The 19,767-nt window shown below is 40.8% G+C and overlaps 1 protein-coding gene across 2 annotated transcripts in view; it reads right to left on the reverse strand.

The window, feature by feature from the left end:
* Positions 1-4,794: 4,794 nt before the first annotated feature.
* HOOK1 (hook microtubule tethering protein 1) overlaps positions 4,795-19,767 on the reverse strand; it is a 43,787-nt gene continuing 28,814 nt past the window's right edge. For both annotated transcript variants that reach the window (XM_048497368.1, XM_048497369.1), the window contains exons 11-22: positions 18,752-18,953; positions 18,435-18,545; positions 15,653-15,740; positions 15,505-15,565; positions 14,650-14,790; positions 11,495-11,588; positions 10,885-10,919; positions 9,371-9,453; positions 8,830-8,930; positions 7,996-8,097; positions 7,056-7,124; positions 4,795-6,605 (exon numbers count right to left, since the gene is read on the reverse strand). In XM_048497368.1, coding sequence (XP_048353325.1) covers positions 6,456-6,605; positions 7,056-7,124; positions 7,996-8,097; positions 8,830-8,930; positions 9,371-9,453; positions 10,885-10,919; positions 11,495-11,588; positions 14,650-14,790; positions 15,505-15,565; positions 15,653-15,740; positions 18,435-18,545; positions 18,752-18,953 — 1,237 coding nt within the window. In that variant the 3' untranslated portion in view covers positions 4,795-6,455. The remainder of the gene's footprint in view (positions 6,606-7,055; positions 7,125-7,995; positions 8,098-8,829; positions 8,931-9,370; positions 9,454-10,884; positions 10,920-11,494; positions 11,589-14,649; positions 14,791-15,504; positions 15,566-15,652; positions 15,741-18,434; positions 18,546-18,751; positions 18,954-19,767) is intronic.

The following is a 19,767-nucleotide window of genomic DNA, read 5'->3' on the forward strand; positions in this document are numbered from 1 at the left end:
ACTAATTAACTATCAGTTCTATTTAATTTCTAATTATGAATGGTACTTTCTAAAATGAAATTTTGTCAAGTTTAAATAGACAGAAACTAAGGGAGAAGGTAACCTTCATAAAGTTTCCATTTCCCTAAGGCATTTACAAATACTGTACAAAAATTATTCAAACACAGTGGGAACATTTTCAGAAACACATATGGCTGCTGCAAGTATGAGACATCATCCCAACAAGCTTCACCTAAATTCTATTTTTCTTGTAAGTCAATTATAACTATCTATGCAGTTTATTTACAAGCCTGCAAACTCTTTAAAAGTAAACCTCCCCTGGGGTAATTTACAGTAGCTATACTAAAGTTTCTCTGCTTTGTTAGACCTTCCTCCAGACTTCATCTGCTCTTTTACAAACCAAGGAGAAATACAGAGAATTAAAATACAAACTGAACAAGATCATTTTACTGTAAAGGGAAATAAATAGTAAATGTTTAACACTTCAAATATTTGTAGCTTTCTTTAATAATTGAAAGTCTAGGATACAGATTCTTACAAAAATACATAATTTATGTCAAAGTAGAGAGTACCAGAAACTATCAGTTGCTTCTGAATGAAAGTTAAAAAGACCCCCACCCCCATCCCCCAGTCTCTTAACTTTTCCCACAGCTAAACCTCCATTGTTAATTTACATGTTGGGTCTTTCATGTAGCTCTCTTTGCAATAGACAATCTGTAAGACAAAAACTTAAACAGTGTGCTCCACCATCAAAGAAACTCTGCGGTAGAGTACTTGTCCAGTTAGCAGTAAAGCGCTAGCCAATTAAAAACTCAGTTAAACTGCTATTTTTATTCTGCCCGCTTCCATGATCCCTAAGGGCCTGAAAGGTCATTGCTTGGTTCTCAGCTTTGCTAGCAGGTTTCAAATGGGATTGCAAATTTCCCTGTCCTGATTTTGACTACTCACCTTCTTAGTCTATCCCCTAAGATCCTCCGTGGATCTCATCTAACAAACTTTTCCCCTTGCTAGAACTAAGCTACACTGACTATTTTGAGCCTGTTTGAGACATTTTGGAGCCAGGAAGGAATTTTCCTACAAGCCAGATTGGCCCAGAGATCCTGGAGGGTTTTTGTCTTCCTCTGGGCATAAAGTAGGAGTCACTGGAGGTGACATTATACAAAGAGGTCTGTAAAAAATTTTCTGCTTTGGTGGAATGTGGCGCCAGAGTCGCTGTGATCTTGTGGCTACCGCTGGCGTAGCGGGGTCTATCTGGGGGAGAATCCAACATTAGTTGGCTCTGTCCCGGCCATTGCTGCTGTTGCACTGGTGACCCGGGCCTGAGACTTACACCACTCATTAAGCCCAATGGAGGCTTCCCAGAAGCAGGGAGGGTTTTTTGCATTGCAAGCCTCCCCCTGCTGCCTGGAAGGATCCATGGGAGCAGAAGTGCAACTGGGCATCCAGCCCTTTGGATGGGGCTGCCCCACTGGCATTGGTAGTCTGACATGTAGGAGCAAAGTGAAATAGTTGAAAACAGAATGACTTTACAAACCCTTCAGGATGATGGTGGGTCTATAACAGAGGTGGCACTCAGAGCCCTCTTTGTGGGCACGTGCACCGTCGTCCCAGTTTGGGCACTTGGCAATGGCATAGTGCCAAGGGGACAAGGGGTGTGCACCCTTGTGGTGGTGTGGCGAGAGCGTTCTGGGGGCATGGTGGGGTGTTCCAGGTCAGGTTGGGGGCGGATGGGGGCATGGCAGGGGCACAAGGCACACGCGTGCCCCAGAAGCAGTTTCGCCTTGCTCTGCCCCTGGCACTTGGTCTCTAAAAGGTTCGCCATCACCGGTCTATAACAATTGTTTTCAATTTAGAAAGTATTAATTCAAGTATTTACCAAGCTGAAATCGTGTCATGGCTTTAGTTAAAGTTCATAAAATCAAATGTGTTCCATTTAAATCAATGTCTATTTCAGACTAACTGCAACTTGTCATAGATTTCAATAGCAAAGGAAGATCTGGTTGGAAAAGTGGAATTTTAGACTTGTTAACAGTATTTCAAACAAGAGCATATCAATGCTGGAATAAATTCTGTTCTTTCTTTGAAAGACTTACTTTTACTTTATAAATAAATAGACATATCCAGCTGTGGGATCCAAAAATTTTAATAACAGGTTCCGATGGTGGTGGGATTCAAACAGTGGCGCCACCGCACACACGCATCTCCAGTCCCTATTGGGCAGGGAGGTTGCTTTAGTAACCCCTTCTCGGCACTCAGAAAAAATTAGTAACCACTTCTAGAGAAGTGGTGAAAACTGGTTGGATCCCACCTCTGGACATATCCCTTTCCCCCCCCCCCTGTAAACACTTTTAAGCAATTAGCATTTGTGTTACTGTTAATATGTCCTTTGTAAGGAGTGATATCCATTACTCAGTATCCTTATACTGTATGGTAGCTGTTCTTACATTGTTGTTAGCTGAGAACTCACCACAGTGTCCAATTACATTTGAAGGTGACTTGTTCAATAATATATTAGAAGAACAAGAGGAAAATGGCTGTTGGATGTGCCTCATGCTTACTGAAAAGGGAAGCTACTTGGCATATATATTTGAAACTAACAAAAAATATGGAATATGACCCCATGAAAAGTGAAAAGCCTTAGGACTGGGCTGTAAATGTACACTTGAGGAAGCCATTGGTGAGAGCACTACTATGGAACTTAAAATAAAGAGATCACAAAATTAAAGTCAAAAGTTTTTATGGGAATATAAAAGAATGTTTGCCAAATAAAAAGGAAAACCATATTTACAAATTAGTGCAATTATTTGCCATTTCTTTGAACAGATACAGACAGATACACATTAAAAATTAGACCTCAACAAGTCCAATTTGGGAAAAAAATCAAAGAAACTCTTTCTCTTTAGCAAACGAATACAATAGTATTGCTAACTATTACACAGTCTCTTGCAAAACGCTTATTGTGGAAAAACACTTAAAACTTATTCCGTACTACTAAAAAGTAGTGTATATCCTTGTGAAACATTCCATTAAATCTACTCAATTCTTTCTTCTGATAAACATAGAATCTTAGAAACCAAACCTCAAAAATGATCCTGATTTTTAATGGCTAAATCACATTCTCCATTATTAACTTATGCATTTACACAATGGCAGTTAGAGACAAAGTGCTTTTGAATCTAATTACAATAATCATGCAGTCAAGAAAGGGCATAATCCATTAAGCACCACTTTTTTTACAGTCCCCTACTGAAATGAGAGACTGCATAGCAAGGGTGCTTGATGGGTACTGTCAATGACTACCATAACATGTGCAAGTTATAAATATTTCTCCAGCCCAAACCCAACTAAAATGCAAATGCAGAGCTTTGGAGGAGTCCTGCCTGGAAACCTGTACTCTGCCCTGAATTTACCATTAATGAAAACACTGTTTTTTAACACTTTGAATAAAAAGGTTATTTTCAGCTCTTTCACTGGGAAGAAAAATGAATCTATATCTTTTACTCAATTATTATTGATTCAATGTCAAATAGTTCATTTCCAGTCATCTGATATCTGACCTTGTTGAAACCAAGTGAACACAATGCATTTTATAGCCTTTACACAGATAACTAAATTACTGTGTATCATAGCCAAATCAAAAATATACTATGTGAAAGATGATACAAAGATAATTCATTGCTACACACCATATTTTCAAAAGAAAAATGTATTGTATTTTCAGAAGAAATACAAGAGGAAAATCTCAGTTAACCTCAACTTTATAGATTTAAAAGCAAGAGGGGTCTAATCCTGAATTAAATTGCTGGTGATCAAATCTTGGAATTTTATTACTGACAGGAGGTAGTTCAAGTTTAAAACTGATATCATATCAAGCATATACAAATTCAGCTGCAAACAGCTAATACATACTTTTCTGATACAACTTTTCTGATACAGCTTTTTTGATACAACTTAAGAACATAAGAACACTTCTCCGTGTTCAGCAACTCACGGCAATGCTGTGTCTCAAGAGACATCTCAGTCCAATAAGAGGAATAGTGCATACATAGGTATTGTGAAAATCTAAAAGCTAGTGATATGCATGCACATCCTAGCCATAGTTGTGCTATTGAACACAACTGTCTGTTTAAGTAGGATTTGCATTCCCCCAAATTGGTGAATTGTGTTAATGAACCCAATTGCATGTGACTTTTAACCAATTACTGCCCCAATATAGTTTAAAGTCTGTTCCCAGTTCTAGGTGATGTTAGCACCACATTTCTGAAATTTGGAAGATGGTGCCATAATACAGGGGAAATTATAACATTTTTAAAAAACAAAATCAGAGCCAAACTAGACATGGCAGTAAGTAAGCATCTATCACATATCTACTTTCTTTCCCAATTCATTTCATAATGTCGAGTAGAATTTTACATGGGGTTAACGACATTACAATATATCAGTGATGGCAAACCTATGGCAAGGGTGCCAGAGGTGGCACTTGGAGCCCTCTCTGTGGGCACATGCACACAGAGTATGTCATGTGGGGGGTGGAAAAACACCCCCCAACACACACACATCTAGGCTGTCCTGGGCCACTGAGCACAATGTGTGTGCACCGCGGTGAGTAGGGAGGACACAGCTGGGGGGTCTGGTGCCTGTGCTCCGGGTGGCTGCTGGCCGATTGGGGGGGGGGGGGGGGGAGAGGAGGCAGAGGTGATAGAGAGGCATAGAGCAGTGTGCGTGGGACTTGCTGGAGGCTAGAGCAGGCTGGCCCCTGCTCGAGCGGGTGGGTCAGAGGAAGAGGGAGCTAACCAGTTTTTTCTAAACTAAAACCTCAGCATTCAGGTTAAATTGCCGGGTTGGCACTTCGTGATAAATAAGTGGGGTTTGGGTTGCAATTTGGGCACTCGGTCTCCAAAAGGTTCACCATCACTGCAATATATGGTGTCTCCCTGCTCCATCGCCAGAAGCAAGTATTTAACATGACAAGGTAAAGAGGAGGAGCAGGAAAAAACTACATAATACCCATTTTCTGCAGTATTGTATGCTTGGTTTGGCCCTTCTTTTGGTGGAAAAACACTTTCCAAAGTCAAATGGTCTTTTCCCTTAGATTCTGTTTTGTCTCTGTTACTGTCTAGGATCAAAACAGCATTGCGGAAAAGTAGTTCAAGTTGGTGAAAATAAAGCCATTTTTTTGACTTTTGAATATAAAGATTCTAGTGGATCCCAATCCAAATCACAAGTAGCTCTGACTCAATCTTGTAAAAATTCAAGGAAAAATTCAAGGAACAAGTAAATGCCATGACTTCTAACAGTACTTAATTATACCTAACTTGAACTAGCTTATGGCCATACCATTTTAGGACAAAGAAAATAAATGGGAGAAAATGAATAAAAAATCAAAGCCATTAAAATCTACTGTGCTTGTGGAATCTCATCTATGGAGTTTTTCAGTGCAATTGAGAGTCATACTGAATTACAAAAATATACTACGGTATCAAAAACATTAAGCATCATGCTACGACATCTGCATTAATTATGTCATACCAAGTCAGAGCAGTCAGACACCCCAGAAACACAATGCAGCAAGATCACTATAATAATAAGGGATATGAAAACTCGACAGGTAGTTAACAGAACATGGAAACTTAGAAGTCTCAGTCAGTAACTTGAACTGTTAGTATTTTAGTGTATCATGACATCAGATTGTAAGAGAATATTTTAAGACTTTGAAGACTAAAATCTAAAACCAAAGCATATAATACTGCAATTATTGCCACAAATAAGTTAAATCAGATTTAATGAATGCAAAAATTAATAAAATCTGAACTGTAGTTTAATATAGGGCTGGGATTCTGTGCTTGACCAGGACATTACCAGAAACAAAGCAAAACTCTAATCCATTATGACAGAATTAATCGTACTTGAAGTGGTTCTGGTGGGTTTTCTGGGCTGTGTGGCTGTGGTCTGGTGGATCTTGTTTTTAATGTTTCGCCTGCATCTGTGGCTGGCATCTTCAGAGGTGGCATCTTCATCACAGAGGGAAGTCTGTTACACACTTCAGAGGCATATCACAGTGATGCCAGCCCCAGATGCATGCAAAACATTAGGAACAGGGCATTTATATAAAATTGCTGCCAGTACATCAAATTAGACCAAAAACATTTAAACAGAACTTTCAACATGATGCAAATTATTGGAATTCATAAACATGACACTATGAAAACAATATAAATCCTTTACAGCTGTGCTTCTGATCATGTACCTTAAGTCTTTAAAATCAAGAAAAAGTTGACAGATATGCATTGCTTTCTGTAATAGTTAGCTACATTTAATTTACCAGCATAACAAATAGGTCTTACATGTAAAATACATGATGCTCAGCATCACAACCTCTTCATCTGCCAGGTAGTTTAAAATAGGAGTTACAAAATAATTTAAGGACACTTTAGTGCACAAATATCCTCGATGATTTAATCTGATGCTGCAGCAGGTACTTTAACAGAGAGATTTCTTCGGGTATTGGTGACATGACGTTGTTGTGCGAGGAAAGAGCGCCCAGGCAGGCCACCGCTCCCACTTATCAGCCTGGATTCCATGCCTAGCTTATGAAAAGCTAAGCTCTGGAAATAAGCAAGATAAGACACATGATTTGTTATATTTTGTCTTGAAAGTGTTAAAAATTGTGCTAACTATTGCAGAGTAACTCAGAAGTATAGTTTAATACCCCTAGGTTGCAATTCTGTCAGTGGAAAAGGAAACAGGATGTGCCATAGTTCTCTTTGAAAAAATTAGCCCATACAGACTGAATAGCACAATTTGCATCTTCACTACTCTACCGTGCAAGACAAGCAATTTAAAAGCATAGACAATTATTACGCGGACAGCTTCTGTAATCTTATTTTCTGGCTGCGTAGAAAATGGCAGCCAAAACCTGTATGCTGCCACTGTAGCCAGAACGGAGGAGATGGGTGATAGGAGAGACTATTTTGATTCGGGAAAGTTATTAGTATTGATTTTCCTAGTGTTCACATGTGATCTTCTCTCACTCAACCTCACAACGGTCAACTCACCTTGTTATACCATGCAGATACAATTAATTGTTCTTCGTGGTCATGGATCTTAGCCAATTTACATTCTCCCTAGAAGAAAATTATAATGCAAAGATGTATGTGGAAGAAATTTTATCATCAACATTCAAAGATGACTCACTAAAAGATCAAAGTTTACATCTTTTTCTTAGGCAATTCCATACATATCAACAAATAACAGAACTGTCTGTTCAGAGTATCATCTGCATTTAGTCTGCTAAATTCTTCCTTTCCTGACTTAACAGATCTGACTATGCTGAACCATGCCTGTGCTACTTCCATACTGGATTACTGTAATATACTTTCTATGGGGCTGCTCTATATGACAAGCCAGAAATTTTAACTGGTACAGACTGCAGTAGCTCACCTTTTGATAAGGTCCTAAGTGGCATGCATTTGAAAAAAATTGTTTGGCTGTCTAATTGCTTCTAGATTCAATCTGAGATGCTGGTGTTTTACCCCCAAGACTTTGGATCTGTGTACTTGAAGGAACAGTTCTCTCAGAGAGTTTAAGTGCCAATTTAAACCATTCCTGCACTCTTCCAGAAGTATCTTCCCAGAGAAGGATTTGCTCTAATATGGCAAGGTCTCATGCTTTAACTTTACCAGCCTTTTGTACTGTTTGGGAGATGGTTTTGTTTCGTAATGCATATACAGTTTGACTTTGATGTTATCATTTTCTGGGAATTATTTGTATGGACTTGTATTGTTCATTGCTTTATTTTTGGATTTTTTTCTTTTTTATTATGAACATGTAGAAATATGAGCAGACATTTTCAAACAAACAAATAAGCAAATACTGTATCTTGATTCTTTCTTAAATTGAATCTTTCTTAAATTGACCTCAGCACACATAGTTTTTTTGTAATTAAATTAGTTGTAACTTCCAAAAGATATTAAGGATCAAAAATTTTTTTTTTACCTCAAGTACTTCTATTCTTTTATCTTTTTCGTGCAGTTGTTTTCGCAACAACATGATTTCAGCTGATGCTGGATTTAGTTTGGGGTCCAAGGTTCTTATCACCTACATGAAAATAAACATTTAAAATGCTTTGGTCTGTAGCCTTAACAGCCTTACATCCAGTCACAAAATGAATTCTGAGGTACAATATGTTTTGACTAGCAATAAAGCCTGTTATGTGAAAAAAATACAATGGTCTCTAGAAAACTAATCCTCTCAGGGCAAGAGACATGGACGGGGCATAGATACAGGAAATGGTGCCCAGTGTGAACACTGAAATTGTTTTGCTAAGGAGGGGCAGCAGGGTGCCTATGAAGATGGGGAAAATTTCAGCCCTGGCCATTGGTGTTGGGCTCACTGCAGACATACTCCAGAGTTGGCTCAGGTAAGGAATAGGACTGCTGTGTGAAGACCCCAGAGCTTTAAGAAGTGTTCCTGGCTGAGTGGGAAGAAGCCTGGAAGTTGATGTCCCGTCAGCTCCTCTCTACATGACAAATGGCATCCTCTGGACTACATCTCTCAGAGACCTTCACTTTTTCTGTTCATCATCAGGAACACACTGCTCAATTATATAGTAAGATACACTGCTATAAAATAACTCAGTAGTTACCAATCTGGCAAATACTGAGAGCATTTTATGACATAATACTGTTGGGTGGATACTAAAACAATAAAATTAGGAAATCTGACCAAAAGGCATCAAATTACTCCTTTAAATGCAATAGAAGAAGGGAGGACCTTCCAGCTTCACACTTATGAAATAAACCCTCTGATATCATTAAACACAATACTCACACTTCTCGCTTTTTCTAAGTACATTTTATATCTCTCTTCCATTGATTTCATATCTTCATCTTTCTTATGCAAAGCTGCTTCCAATTCTTCAACTTTTTGTGCTATTTAGTGGAAAATACCACAAGATTATCAACATACAAATATATCTAACCTGAAACAAGTAATGAGCTTAAAGTACTGTTAGGATGCAGCACTCTCTGGAGGGATTCAAAACTATTTATAGTAATGGCCTATAAAACAGTGCTATACATCCTGGTCATCAATAAAAACAACAGCTGTTTGACAGGAAGAAGCATAGCATGTAGATTTCTTCTCAGCTACCTCAGGTGAAACTCCAGAGTAGAACTCAGGAATCTTAGTACACCACTGCACATATACTGAAATGAATCGTTTAACAAAGACCGCAAAAGCAAAAACATGTATTACCTTTTATTAGGACTAACCAACGGACAGAGGGAAAAACTTATTTATTAAAGCATGCTACACAGGGCTGTTGGATCCTAGCCAAAATGCAGCTACAGTAAGTCATGTAGTCATTTACCATTTTGATTTTGATCTGGTTGGAGGTCTGCAAGAAGAGCCTCCTTCTTCTGCAATTCATCATGGACTTCACTCAGTTTTTCCCTGAAAGATTCAGCCATGTTGATGATACAGGGATTAGATCACACTATTAATATACTTAGGAATAAATTGTAACTGAAAAATATGAAACAAACTGGTATTTGTAGAAGATATTCTTAAATGGTGGCCCATCATTGTGAAAAAGAACAAGACTCATGTTCTAAGATGTCTTATAACAACATGTTAAAATATCAAATAAGATACAAACATTTCCAAAACAGGAGCTTAGAAAACTGAATATATTCAATGATGTAAAAAAGGCAGGGAGAATTCTATGGCAGTTCTTTTAGGCCTTATGAGCTGAAATCTTTAGGCTCAAATTGCTAAAGGCTTGAAGAAGAAAAATAATTTTCTTCATATATACAAGTTTAAGTGTATTTTAACTTTGTTATACAATATCTCTAAGTAAACCCAACATGCTTTGGGAGAGTTCAAATGTAAAACTAAATATTGCAAATAAGCAAATGAGAAGAGCCGACCAGCGGTCCATCTAGTCCACTATGCTGTTTCACAATGTAGTCAACCAGTTTCAGTTTCTCTGAAGGTCCAACACCAGGGCATAGAGGCTGAGGCCTTTCCCTAATGCTGACATCCTGGCATTGGTATTCAGGCATTTTCTGCCTCTGAATGTAGAGATTCCCTTTAGTCACCCTGGGTTGTATTACTGATAGATCTATCCTGCATGAATCTAATCCCCTTTTAAAGCTGTCTATACCTGAGGCATTATATATTTTGGCAGTGAATGCCACATTTTAATCACTCACTGTGTAAAGTATTTCTTTTTGTCATCCTGAATCTACTGCCCATCAGCTTCATGGGAGGCCCTTGAGTTCTAGTATTTTGGGAGAGGGATAAAAAGTTTGTCAACTCTCTCTACTCCATCCATAATTTTATCAACCTCTTTCACTTTCCTCTTAGTTGTCTCTTTCCTAAACTGAAAAGTCCCAGACTCCTCAGCATCACAGCATCATCCTAATCATCTTGGTTGCCACATTGTGTAATTTTTTCTATTCCACAATGTCTTTTTGATATATGGTGACCATAACTGCATACAGTATTCCAAATAAGGTCACACCATAGATTTATACAGGGGCACTATAATAACAGCAGTTTAATTTTCAATCTCTTTCCTAATAATCCCTAACATCAAGTTTGACTTTTCACCACTTCAGTATACTGGATTGAGCCATCTACTTCAGTTGGTCTATGGAACTTAAGTAACTGAATAAATAACTGTGATAATCTGTGATACAGAAAGGGTAGATGAGCGGTTGGTGGAGCCTCCCTGCAGCTAATGATCATTCCCTTTCTATATTCACATTGCAAGAACAAGGACATGAGATGGGCAAGATTAGGGGACTCTGTTCCCTTTTTATCTTATGTACATATATGCTTGGTGTATTCAAAACATACAAATAAATTCTGAAAACTTACATATGTGCTGCTATCTTCTGCTTCAACTGGCTCGACTACAAAAACAAATTAAAATGTTTAGAAATGTATTAGGTCTGGCTAACAATTCACACATGTCCCAGTAACTTGCTCCCCTCAGTGCCTAATATTGGATGCTTGCTATTGAGGAAATGCATGAAATATCAATAGATAGCAATTTAATATTTTATTATCATGGCCACACCCATCTACTAACCCGCACACCTCAAATGACTGTATGCAAAGTTTCTCATTCATTCCTACAACCACTTTGTGAGATAGGATCATTCATGAGTGACTTGCTAGAGGTTAACCAATAAACTTCCAGTGATTTGGAGTTTCATATAAAAACCAAGCCCTGTACCCAGTGCACCATGGTAGCTGCTTTCTCAAGACCCTCTCCTAATAATTTCTGAATAATGGCTTGTCTTATGGTGAATGGAGGCACTGGCTTGTATTTTCACTGTTTTAAATGTCTGTTGGCACAAGTCAGTCACAAGGCATAAAATGTTCACTAAAAGTCAAATATTTGGCAACAAGATACTGATTCTCGGATTTAAAAAACTGAGTGAATAGTTTTATCTTGGAAAACACCATTCATATCTGCACTTACCCCATCACCTTCTGGCTTGGACTCTTGCTCTTGCAAGGTCTTTTGAAGGTCTTCAATTTGTTGCAGCAACTCTCCAATACGCTCCTTGTTCAGCCTATTAGGAAACATTTTTTAAAAATCCCCAGTCAGTTACATGTAAAGAAAAAAGGAAACCCAGATAGTCACTGTCTGTTGGAAAAGAGTAATGCTTTGAATGGACCATGATTGTTGGAAACAATGCTAAAGTCAGTTTTGAGAGTAACCTTGGAAAATGCAGTGCTTTTTGTTAAGGTGAAGTGCTGGAAGGGAAAGAACATGTTTGTAGCAGGGCTATTTCAGGCAGTAGCCTCACACACTGTAGGGAATGCTGGTATAAAATCTGTATGTTTGTGGCAGTTGCAATGACCACGTGCTTGAAAAACATTGGGGACATAGGCCAACTGGTGTTTCTAATACATGATTCTGAATGTTTAAAGATTTACCTGCCCATGGCGCTTTACACATTATTACTGCTAGGCTTGAGCACCGATACAAAATATTGGTAAAATTCAAGTTTGGGGTTTTTTTACCCAGATTTTTTTGGTAAAGCAGAATAAAACCAATATCCATTGGCTTTATTCAGCTATTGGTGAAAATATTAAGGTTAAAAAAACCCAAAAACTGACATTTTCCAGTTCTCCCTCCCCACTGTTTCCCAAGCGCTAGCGGGCTTGAGAAATGGCAGGGGGGAGACAACTACATTTGCCAGTGCTTTCCAAGCCTTGGAGGGCTTGGAAAGCATGGATGAGAACCTGATCCTGCATAAAGGATCAAGTTGTCTTCTCCCCACCCCCGCTGTGCAAGTCCTGCAGAACTTGGAAAGCAGGAGGAACTGATCCTGCACATGGGGCCCAGAACCTCCTGGAGATCCCTCCCTCCCTTCACTGGTTTTCCAAGTCCATGTGGGATTGGAAAATGGCAGTGGAGGGGAGGAAGATTTTAAAAGTTAAAAAAAAAAACCTGAACATTATTCAGCTTTTTCAGCCCCAGGTATATTCAACTTTTCAAATACACCTGGAGGGTTTTTTATTCGTAAAAGAAAAACCCGTAAAAAAGCTAATATAGCTTGTGTGGGGGGGGGGGGGGGGCTGTGGTTTGGGTTTACTGAATCCCGAAGCAGGAAACATCACTGTAGTGACGGTTTATCTGTAGCAAACACAGGCCGTTTCCGCATGGGCCAAACGCAGCGACCTGGGCGGTAAAGCGCCCGCTTCAGGTCACGCTGCTTCGGTGACAGGTGGCGCTGCTGGAACGCGAGCAGCGCCGACCTGGCTGCCCTCCTTCCTCCCTCTCAGGCGGCGTCCAGGTCAGCCTCAAAAAACAACCCTTTAAAGTGTTGCTTTGAGGGAACAGCGCCTTCCGGCCGGCGCAGCGCGTAACAGCACCGCTGGAGGTGCACGCTAGCCTTCCCTTCCTTTCATTCCCACGCACCTCTGTCCCGTGCGCCGGCCTGCTGGCTCTCCGAAGCCCCCCCCCCTCACTGTCCTCCGACCCCTGGAGGTCGGAGGGCAGCGTGGGCGGGGCTTCGGAGGCCAGCAGGCCGACGACGGGGACAAGGTGAGTGGGAAAGGGAAGGAGGCAGAGGCGGCTCCATGTGGAGCCGCCTGTCGTCCGCCGGCCTCTCCTGAGGCCGCCCGCACGCTTGCGTGCGAACGGCCTCCGCCCCCACGCCGGCAGAATTCTTGCCGGCGTGGGGGCGCCTGGGGGGCCATGCGGAAACGGCCACAGCTACTAAGTAAAAAATGAAAAGTCTCCTAGTATATTTACATCAGGAACTCCTGACTCTCTTTAGTTACTGCCCCCCCCTTTATTCCTGTTTTCTCTTTTAACATATAATGGTTTGGATGTTAGCAGATCTGGGAAAAGATGAAGTGATGATGATAACATCAGTGGCCATGAGCACGCCGGCTGAGCCTTCTCCTGAGGGGCCAGCTGGCCCCAGTGCCACCTCCCTGCCTGGCGTGCCTGAATGGGGAGAGGTGTCAAGGCCTGGCCTGCAGGGCTGTGCCTTGGTGGCTGGCTATGCAGGAGAAGGCTCAGCCGGTGTGCCCAGGGCCGGGAACGGTATGGCTGGCGCTGCCGAGGAGAGTGCACTGGCGGAAGAGAGGGCCTTCCCATTTGGGCGTGCCAGGCAGTGAGGTGGTGCCAGGCCAGCCTTTTCCCGGCCGGCATGCCTTTCACTGCACCAGCCATGCCACTCCCAGGTTGGCGCAGGGAAGGAAGAGTGTGCCGTGTGGGGGTGATTTTGCTGACTCAGCTCATCCGAGGGGATGGTGCACCTCGGCCCCGCCCTGACAAGCTGAGATCGCCGCCGGCTAAGGTAAGTGGGGTGTGGAGGGGGGGCATAGCCAGTGGTGGTTTGCACTGGTTCAAGCAAACCGGTTGCTAAAAGTGGCCAGCTGATCTGAGGCACGAAAAGCCCTGTCCTTCCATCTCCCAGGGGAGGGGGAGGAAGAGGGCTTTCAGAGTCCCAGAGCAGCCAGCTGCTCTGACTCAGGGAGGCCTGTGTGGGCAGCTCCAACAGAAGTGTGGGGGGCTGCCTAGTAGTAGCCTGCCGCAGGCCTGCTGGGCGCTCCTCACCATGGCCAGTCGGTGAAAGAAGATCAGCCTGCAGCATGCAGGCCAAGCCCCAGCTACTGCATCCCCCTGCCCAAAATCAAAAAGGGGGCGCAGCAGCCAGGTAAGTGGGTGGCGGTGGGGGCGCAGCGGGGTGGGGCCGAACTGGTAGTTAAATAACTAGAATTTCAACACTGCACGTAGCTACCACGGGGAGGCACGGGGTACGTAGCTACCACATGGAGCGGTGGGGCACAGGGGCACCATTTTGCCCCGCTACGCCTTTGGATAAGATTAATAAGAAACTAGAAAAAACCTGCCTTTAAGTATTTACACAACTAAAACAGTCTGCCTCCTGAGCTTGTTGTTTTATACTTAAATTTACTTGGATGCCTGAAGCATGTTTCTCAAGGGCTGAAGTTTTTTTTTTTAAATAGTCAATTTCACCCATTTTTGATGAGTGAAGAATTGTTGATTGATAGTCTGCATTCATCTCTTGATATTTTGTGTTATCAAGTAGGGTTTAAAAAAAACTGTCATAAACAAGTTTTTCTAAATTTTGGATAGAGAAAGGCCCTCACCTGTTTTCTGTTTCCAGTACATTTATTGTCCGATGCTTTTGTTCTAGCTTCTTTTGAAGTTCTATAATCTGTTCATTTTCTGACCCCTCCCGCTGTAAGTGGAGCATTTTGTTTTCATGCTGTAGCCGAATAAACATTTCTCTGAAGTTTAGAAAGAAAGTTTGTGACTGAAGTGTTTTCTAAAACATATTCTTTTATGGCAGTATGTTTTTCCTAAGAAATTTGGAATTGGGCAAGCTATGTTGTAATGTATATTTTTCACTTTAATTATATGCTATTCTATTAGTTTCCTCTAATACTACAACGTTGAATTAAAAGACTGCTTAAGAAGAATAGGCAGACTTGTAAGCACCCAGGGATAATTAAAAGCTGCCCCACTATAGGCACAGAGAATTTTCTCATATTATCAAAAATATCTTTTATGGAAGGGGAAACATTTTTCCTTTATGGAAGGGGAAACATTTTTCCTCCCCCCCCCAAAAAAAACATATTGACATGAGATTCTATTTTAAGACCTCTTCATACAGAATCCAGATTCCAGACTCATTTTTAAGTATTACTGAACCCTGCTATTTTGAGTCCACTGGGCGATGGAATCAAGCCACAGCCAACTTACACTGGTGAACATAGGCAGTTGCCATTGCCTGCCTCTGTGCAGCAACCCTAGATTTTCTTGGTGGTCCCCCATCCAAGTACTAAAAGGTACTAAATCAGTGCCACCCATTCTCTGCTTCAGAATCAGACAAGACTGAACCAGTCTGGGTCATGCAGGTCAGGGCTTCAAGGATATTAGTAGACAAAATTCACACAGAACTCCCTTTTGAGTATTACAGTTTTTGATAGCACTTTTCGTACCTATATTCAACAGGTAGAATTTCAGCAGCAAGATTTTCATGACTTGTCACAACAGATGAATCTGAAAACAATTACACATTAGCAAGGCTTTCTCTAGTTTATGGAACTATAAAAAAGGAAATACACAAAAAGAAAAAAATGGAAGCACCTGCTTGGTTGAGGCGATCCTGCTGCATTTGTGAACACCTAAGTTCTTCATTTGTCTCTTTTAGTGCATCACGCTGTATTATCAACCTCTGAAAATTAAATTTTAAAGTAGTGGTAAATCAAAGAAAAATTGTGGCTCCAAGAAGCCCTTAGAGACTGTGGCTATGGCTCTGTCTTGGCAGAATGCCTGCTGGAAGTCCCACATTTAATCCCTAACAACTCAAGTTAAGAAACTATGGGAAAGCTAGACACCGACCTGTCAGTCACAGTAGATTATACTCAAATGATATAAGCCAGCATCATATTACCATGGATCGTCAAAAGGGAGGATAGCTGAAGGCACCTAGTGATGCAGCACTTTCCAGTTTAAATCACTTTATTTCCTTCTTCATCTCAACAGCTGACTCATGGTTTGGAGCAGGGAAATGACAGCATACCCCTTCTTTTAATTAACCTGTAGGGCACAGTATCTTAACACATAGTGATTACATAGTAGAGTTCATTCCCTAATGTTGACAGACTTATTTGATTCTATGCCTTCTTTGATTTACAGATCAACACAACCTTCCCTGTCCTATATACTAAGTTTATATCCAGGGATAACATGGTCCCATTAATTTTCTTAATTTCATTAGATTTCTCACAACGCCAGCTATGTTAAAATTACTAATCAGCAGCAAGAATTCCAGATGCCCTTTATTGGTTTGGGAGCTTCTAGCATTAGCATTATGCACCTGTGCCTTGTTTTCCTCTCCAAACAACCTAAGCCTTTAGGTTTCCTCACACAGCTCTCCTTCACTGTCCTATTCCCATTATAAAGCTCTAGCTTGATCCCACCAATATTCTCCCAAAAGTTTATCACATCATCCCTTTGGTCATCCCAAACCAGAGGCTTTCTAGCTCATGCATGCATCTCCCAGGTTTAAAAATTGCTCCCACCTTAGTTTAAAAGTCACTGCCACCTTTTTTGATATTAAGCACTACAAACCTGGTTCCCTCTTGATTGAAATGAAGACCATTTTGTAGAGATACAGTGTCTTTCAGAAAGTTCCCCACTTCCTAATAGATCTAATCCCTTACTTCCCGCACCACTTTCTCATCCGCCTAATTTCTGCATGTCTAGGTGGCCCTGTGTGTAGAATTTGCTGTAATCCTGAGAACTCTACCTCTGAGCTCTTAATATTTAACCTTCTCCCTAGTAACATGATTTTTCCTCCTGGACCACAGAACTACTTCTCTCAGTTTCAACATTGGAAAGATAAATGTCTACCTTCCATAACTCAACAGACTTACAACCTTATCAACATTTAAGCTGATAGCATATAGAAGACAATGGTATATAGTATCATTTTTAGATATTTGGAAAGTTTTTATAGAAACATATGTGTAGCCTTGTCATATTTATTATCACATTTTTAATTCTATTCCATTTCATCTTTAAAAACACTGCATTTTTCAATATTGTTGGTGTTACTTCACATCATGATTGCTGACTCACCCCTCATATTAATTATCAGTCTATCTGGACAGTGTATAATGTCCACCACCTTCATTCTAGGTAAGAAGCAAGTCATTCAGTCAAAACTCTCTTCACAGACCTCGCTCTTTTTAATCCTAATCATTGAATCATAACCCTCCCCCCCCCCCGACCCTTGTTATGATAAACAGTTGTTGGATATTTTGGCTTACACTCAGGGGGGCCCTGATCTCAGGGAAAATATTCTTGCCTGGGAAATGAAGCAACTGAACTTCTCAGGTTGCAGGTTGAGAGGAGGAGATGAGTTTCCTTTATAAAGACAAATAGGCAGGACAGGAAAAAATTGTCCACCTGCTAGGAAGGGGCAAGACAGATGACTGTTTGGATATCCTGAGCTGGGCTGTTCAAAGCACAGACCAAAAAACCCTGCTTGGGCTAAAGTTAGCTGGCCAGGAAGGATGGCAGGTATGTGAAGCAGGTCGCACACACCGGCACTATCTGTACCTCAAGCAGCAGGAAGAGAAATAAACAGAAAAGTTTGAGTAGTTGCATTTTATACAGCAGAAAGGGCGGGGGTCAGTGGGGTTTGCCCTCTCACGCAAACACACTCCAAAGGGGAAAAAAGTGGGGAAAAAAGTGGGAAGAAAGGTGAGAAGCTCTTTTACACCCCAAATTCCACATGGGTATCCCCAGTACAAGAGAATACTGGTTCATCAACTAAGGAAAGGGTGCCCTTCTAAGGATCACTTCCTGTTCCCTATCTTGACACCCTCCAGCCTCAAGACTCTCAATTTACAACGCAGCTTCAGGTATATACTTGCTTCCTTTTGGCCTCATTCAGTAGTTCCATATTTAACTCTCTCTGTTAACATTTCTGTTTGGGCGCTCCACAAGCTGCTGCCTGATATTTTATAGCACTGACCTTATTACCATATTGAGCCAATCTAATTTTGGCTTTTGGCCACAAAGAATCCTGCTGGCTAACCCAGTTTTAAACAACTCTTGAATGTCTTACCTTACAAAAATCAATACACAATTTACTTTCATCAAAGAAGTACTTCCCATGTTTAATAATGCTGTTTTAATGCGGTAGAAGTGCCTACTTTAAAATCACAGCACAGCCTCCTTCTGTTTTGTATTCTGGTCAGACCCAAGTTTCTTGAGACTAAGGCCTTCTGTGTATCCACAAAAAAAGATACTTTTTATCAGGCATTGTACCGTATCATTGTACCCATATTCAGCTATTTTGAGAAAAACAGACAAATGTACGTCAAATGTATGCCAATTACACTCACAGAAGCCCCACCTCTCTTTCTTTAAGTAATGTTCCATGCTTTTCTTCTAGTTGTTTCAGTTCAAATGCCTGTGTATCAGCTCTTTTGGACTCTTCAGACAGTTTGTTGTGCAGTTCTTGGACCTTGGGTGAATAGGAAAATGAACCAGGTTTGACACGTTGATTTAAAAAGAAGCAAAGAAGATAAGTGGAAGGAACAGAAACTGCCTCATTCAGCACAAAAAAAGGAATGGATGTGGTAAGTATGCATTTGAATCACATCTAGGTCAGGGAGTGAACATAAGGAAAGAGAACAACACATAGTATGTAAATGAAGGGTGATTTCTTACCTGCCTTTTATATGTTTCCAGCTGGGCACGAGCTGCATTTGCTTTCTTTAGCTCTTCCTCTAGACTAACTGTATTATGCATATACATCATGTTTGTTTCCTGCAGAGATTTCACCTGCCTGCGGAAGTCATTCAGATCCTCCAGTTTTTTCCGGTACATCTCAACAGTTGATTCCAGCTTACTTGCCTTATCTGCAAACATTCTATAGCAGCAAAACAGACAGAAAGCAAAGGGTTTTTTTTTAACTCAGAACCAAATGACCATTGAACCAATTTTTGCATTTCTCCCTCTTCCAAAACCAGAACTCCAGCGGCTGTCATAGAAATACATGCAGTCAAAACTATTTTGACAGTCATTCCATTCTTCATAAAATGATACAGGCTATAGGGCTGAAATAGAAACACCTCCTAGTTGAAATATTATGGTTTCTCATTTACCTGTCAGTTTGTGTTGGAGATAAATGCATGTCTGAAATCCTAAAGGCACTTTCCTGGGAATAAATCCCACTGAATAACTGAGACTTATTCACAATCAGACCTGCTTATGATTCCTCCCTAAGATACCTGGCATCACATATTTTATTTCTCTGTACTCAAGGCTCATTATGACAAAAAACAACAGTAGTACATCTTAATCACCACACTTTTGCTAATGACTGCTGTGTAGGGTTGTTAACTCCGAGTTAGGAAATTCCTGGAGATCTAGGAGTGGGGTCATAGGTATGAGGTTTGGGGAACAGAATGCACCATAATGTCATAAAGTCCATACTCCAAAGTAACCATTTTCTCCAGGGGAACTGATCTCTGTAGTCTAAAGATCAGTTGTAATTGTGGCTCTACCTGGAAGTTGATAACAGCTGTGGATTAAGCAATCTGAAGCATCATCACTGCTATCTTGGATTATTAGTAAAGCAATTCATTCATACATGAATCCTCAGAACAGGTGATGACAATGAACAAGAATACCACAGAATGGGCAGTAGCCTCCACTGTGACAGGCAGGGAAAGTGAGCCAGA

Source organism: Sphaerodactylus townsendi, linkage group LG05 (genome assembly GCF_021028975.2).
Source record: "Sphaerodactylus townsendi isolate TG3544 linkage group LG05, MPM_Stown_v2.3, whole genome shotgun sequence".
Lineage (NCBI taxonomy): Eukaryota > Metazoa > Chordata > Lepidosauria > Squamata > Sphaerodactylidae > Sphaerodactylus > Sphaerodactylus townsendi.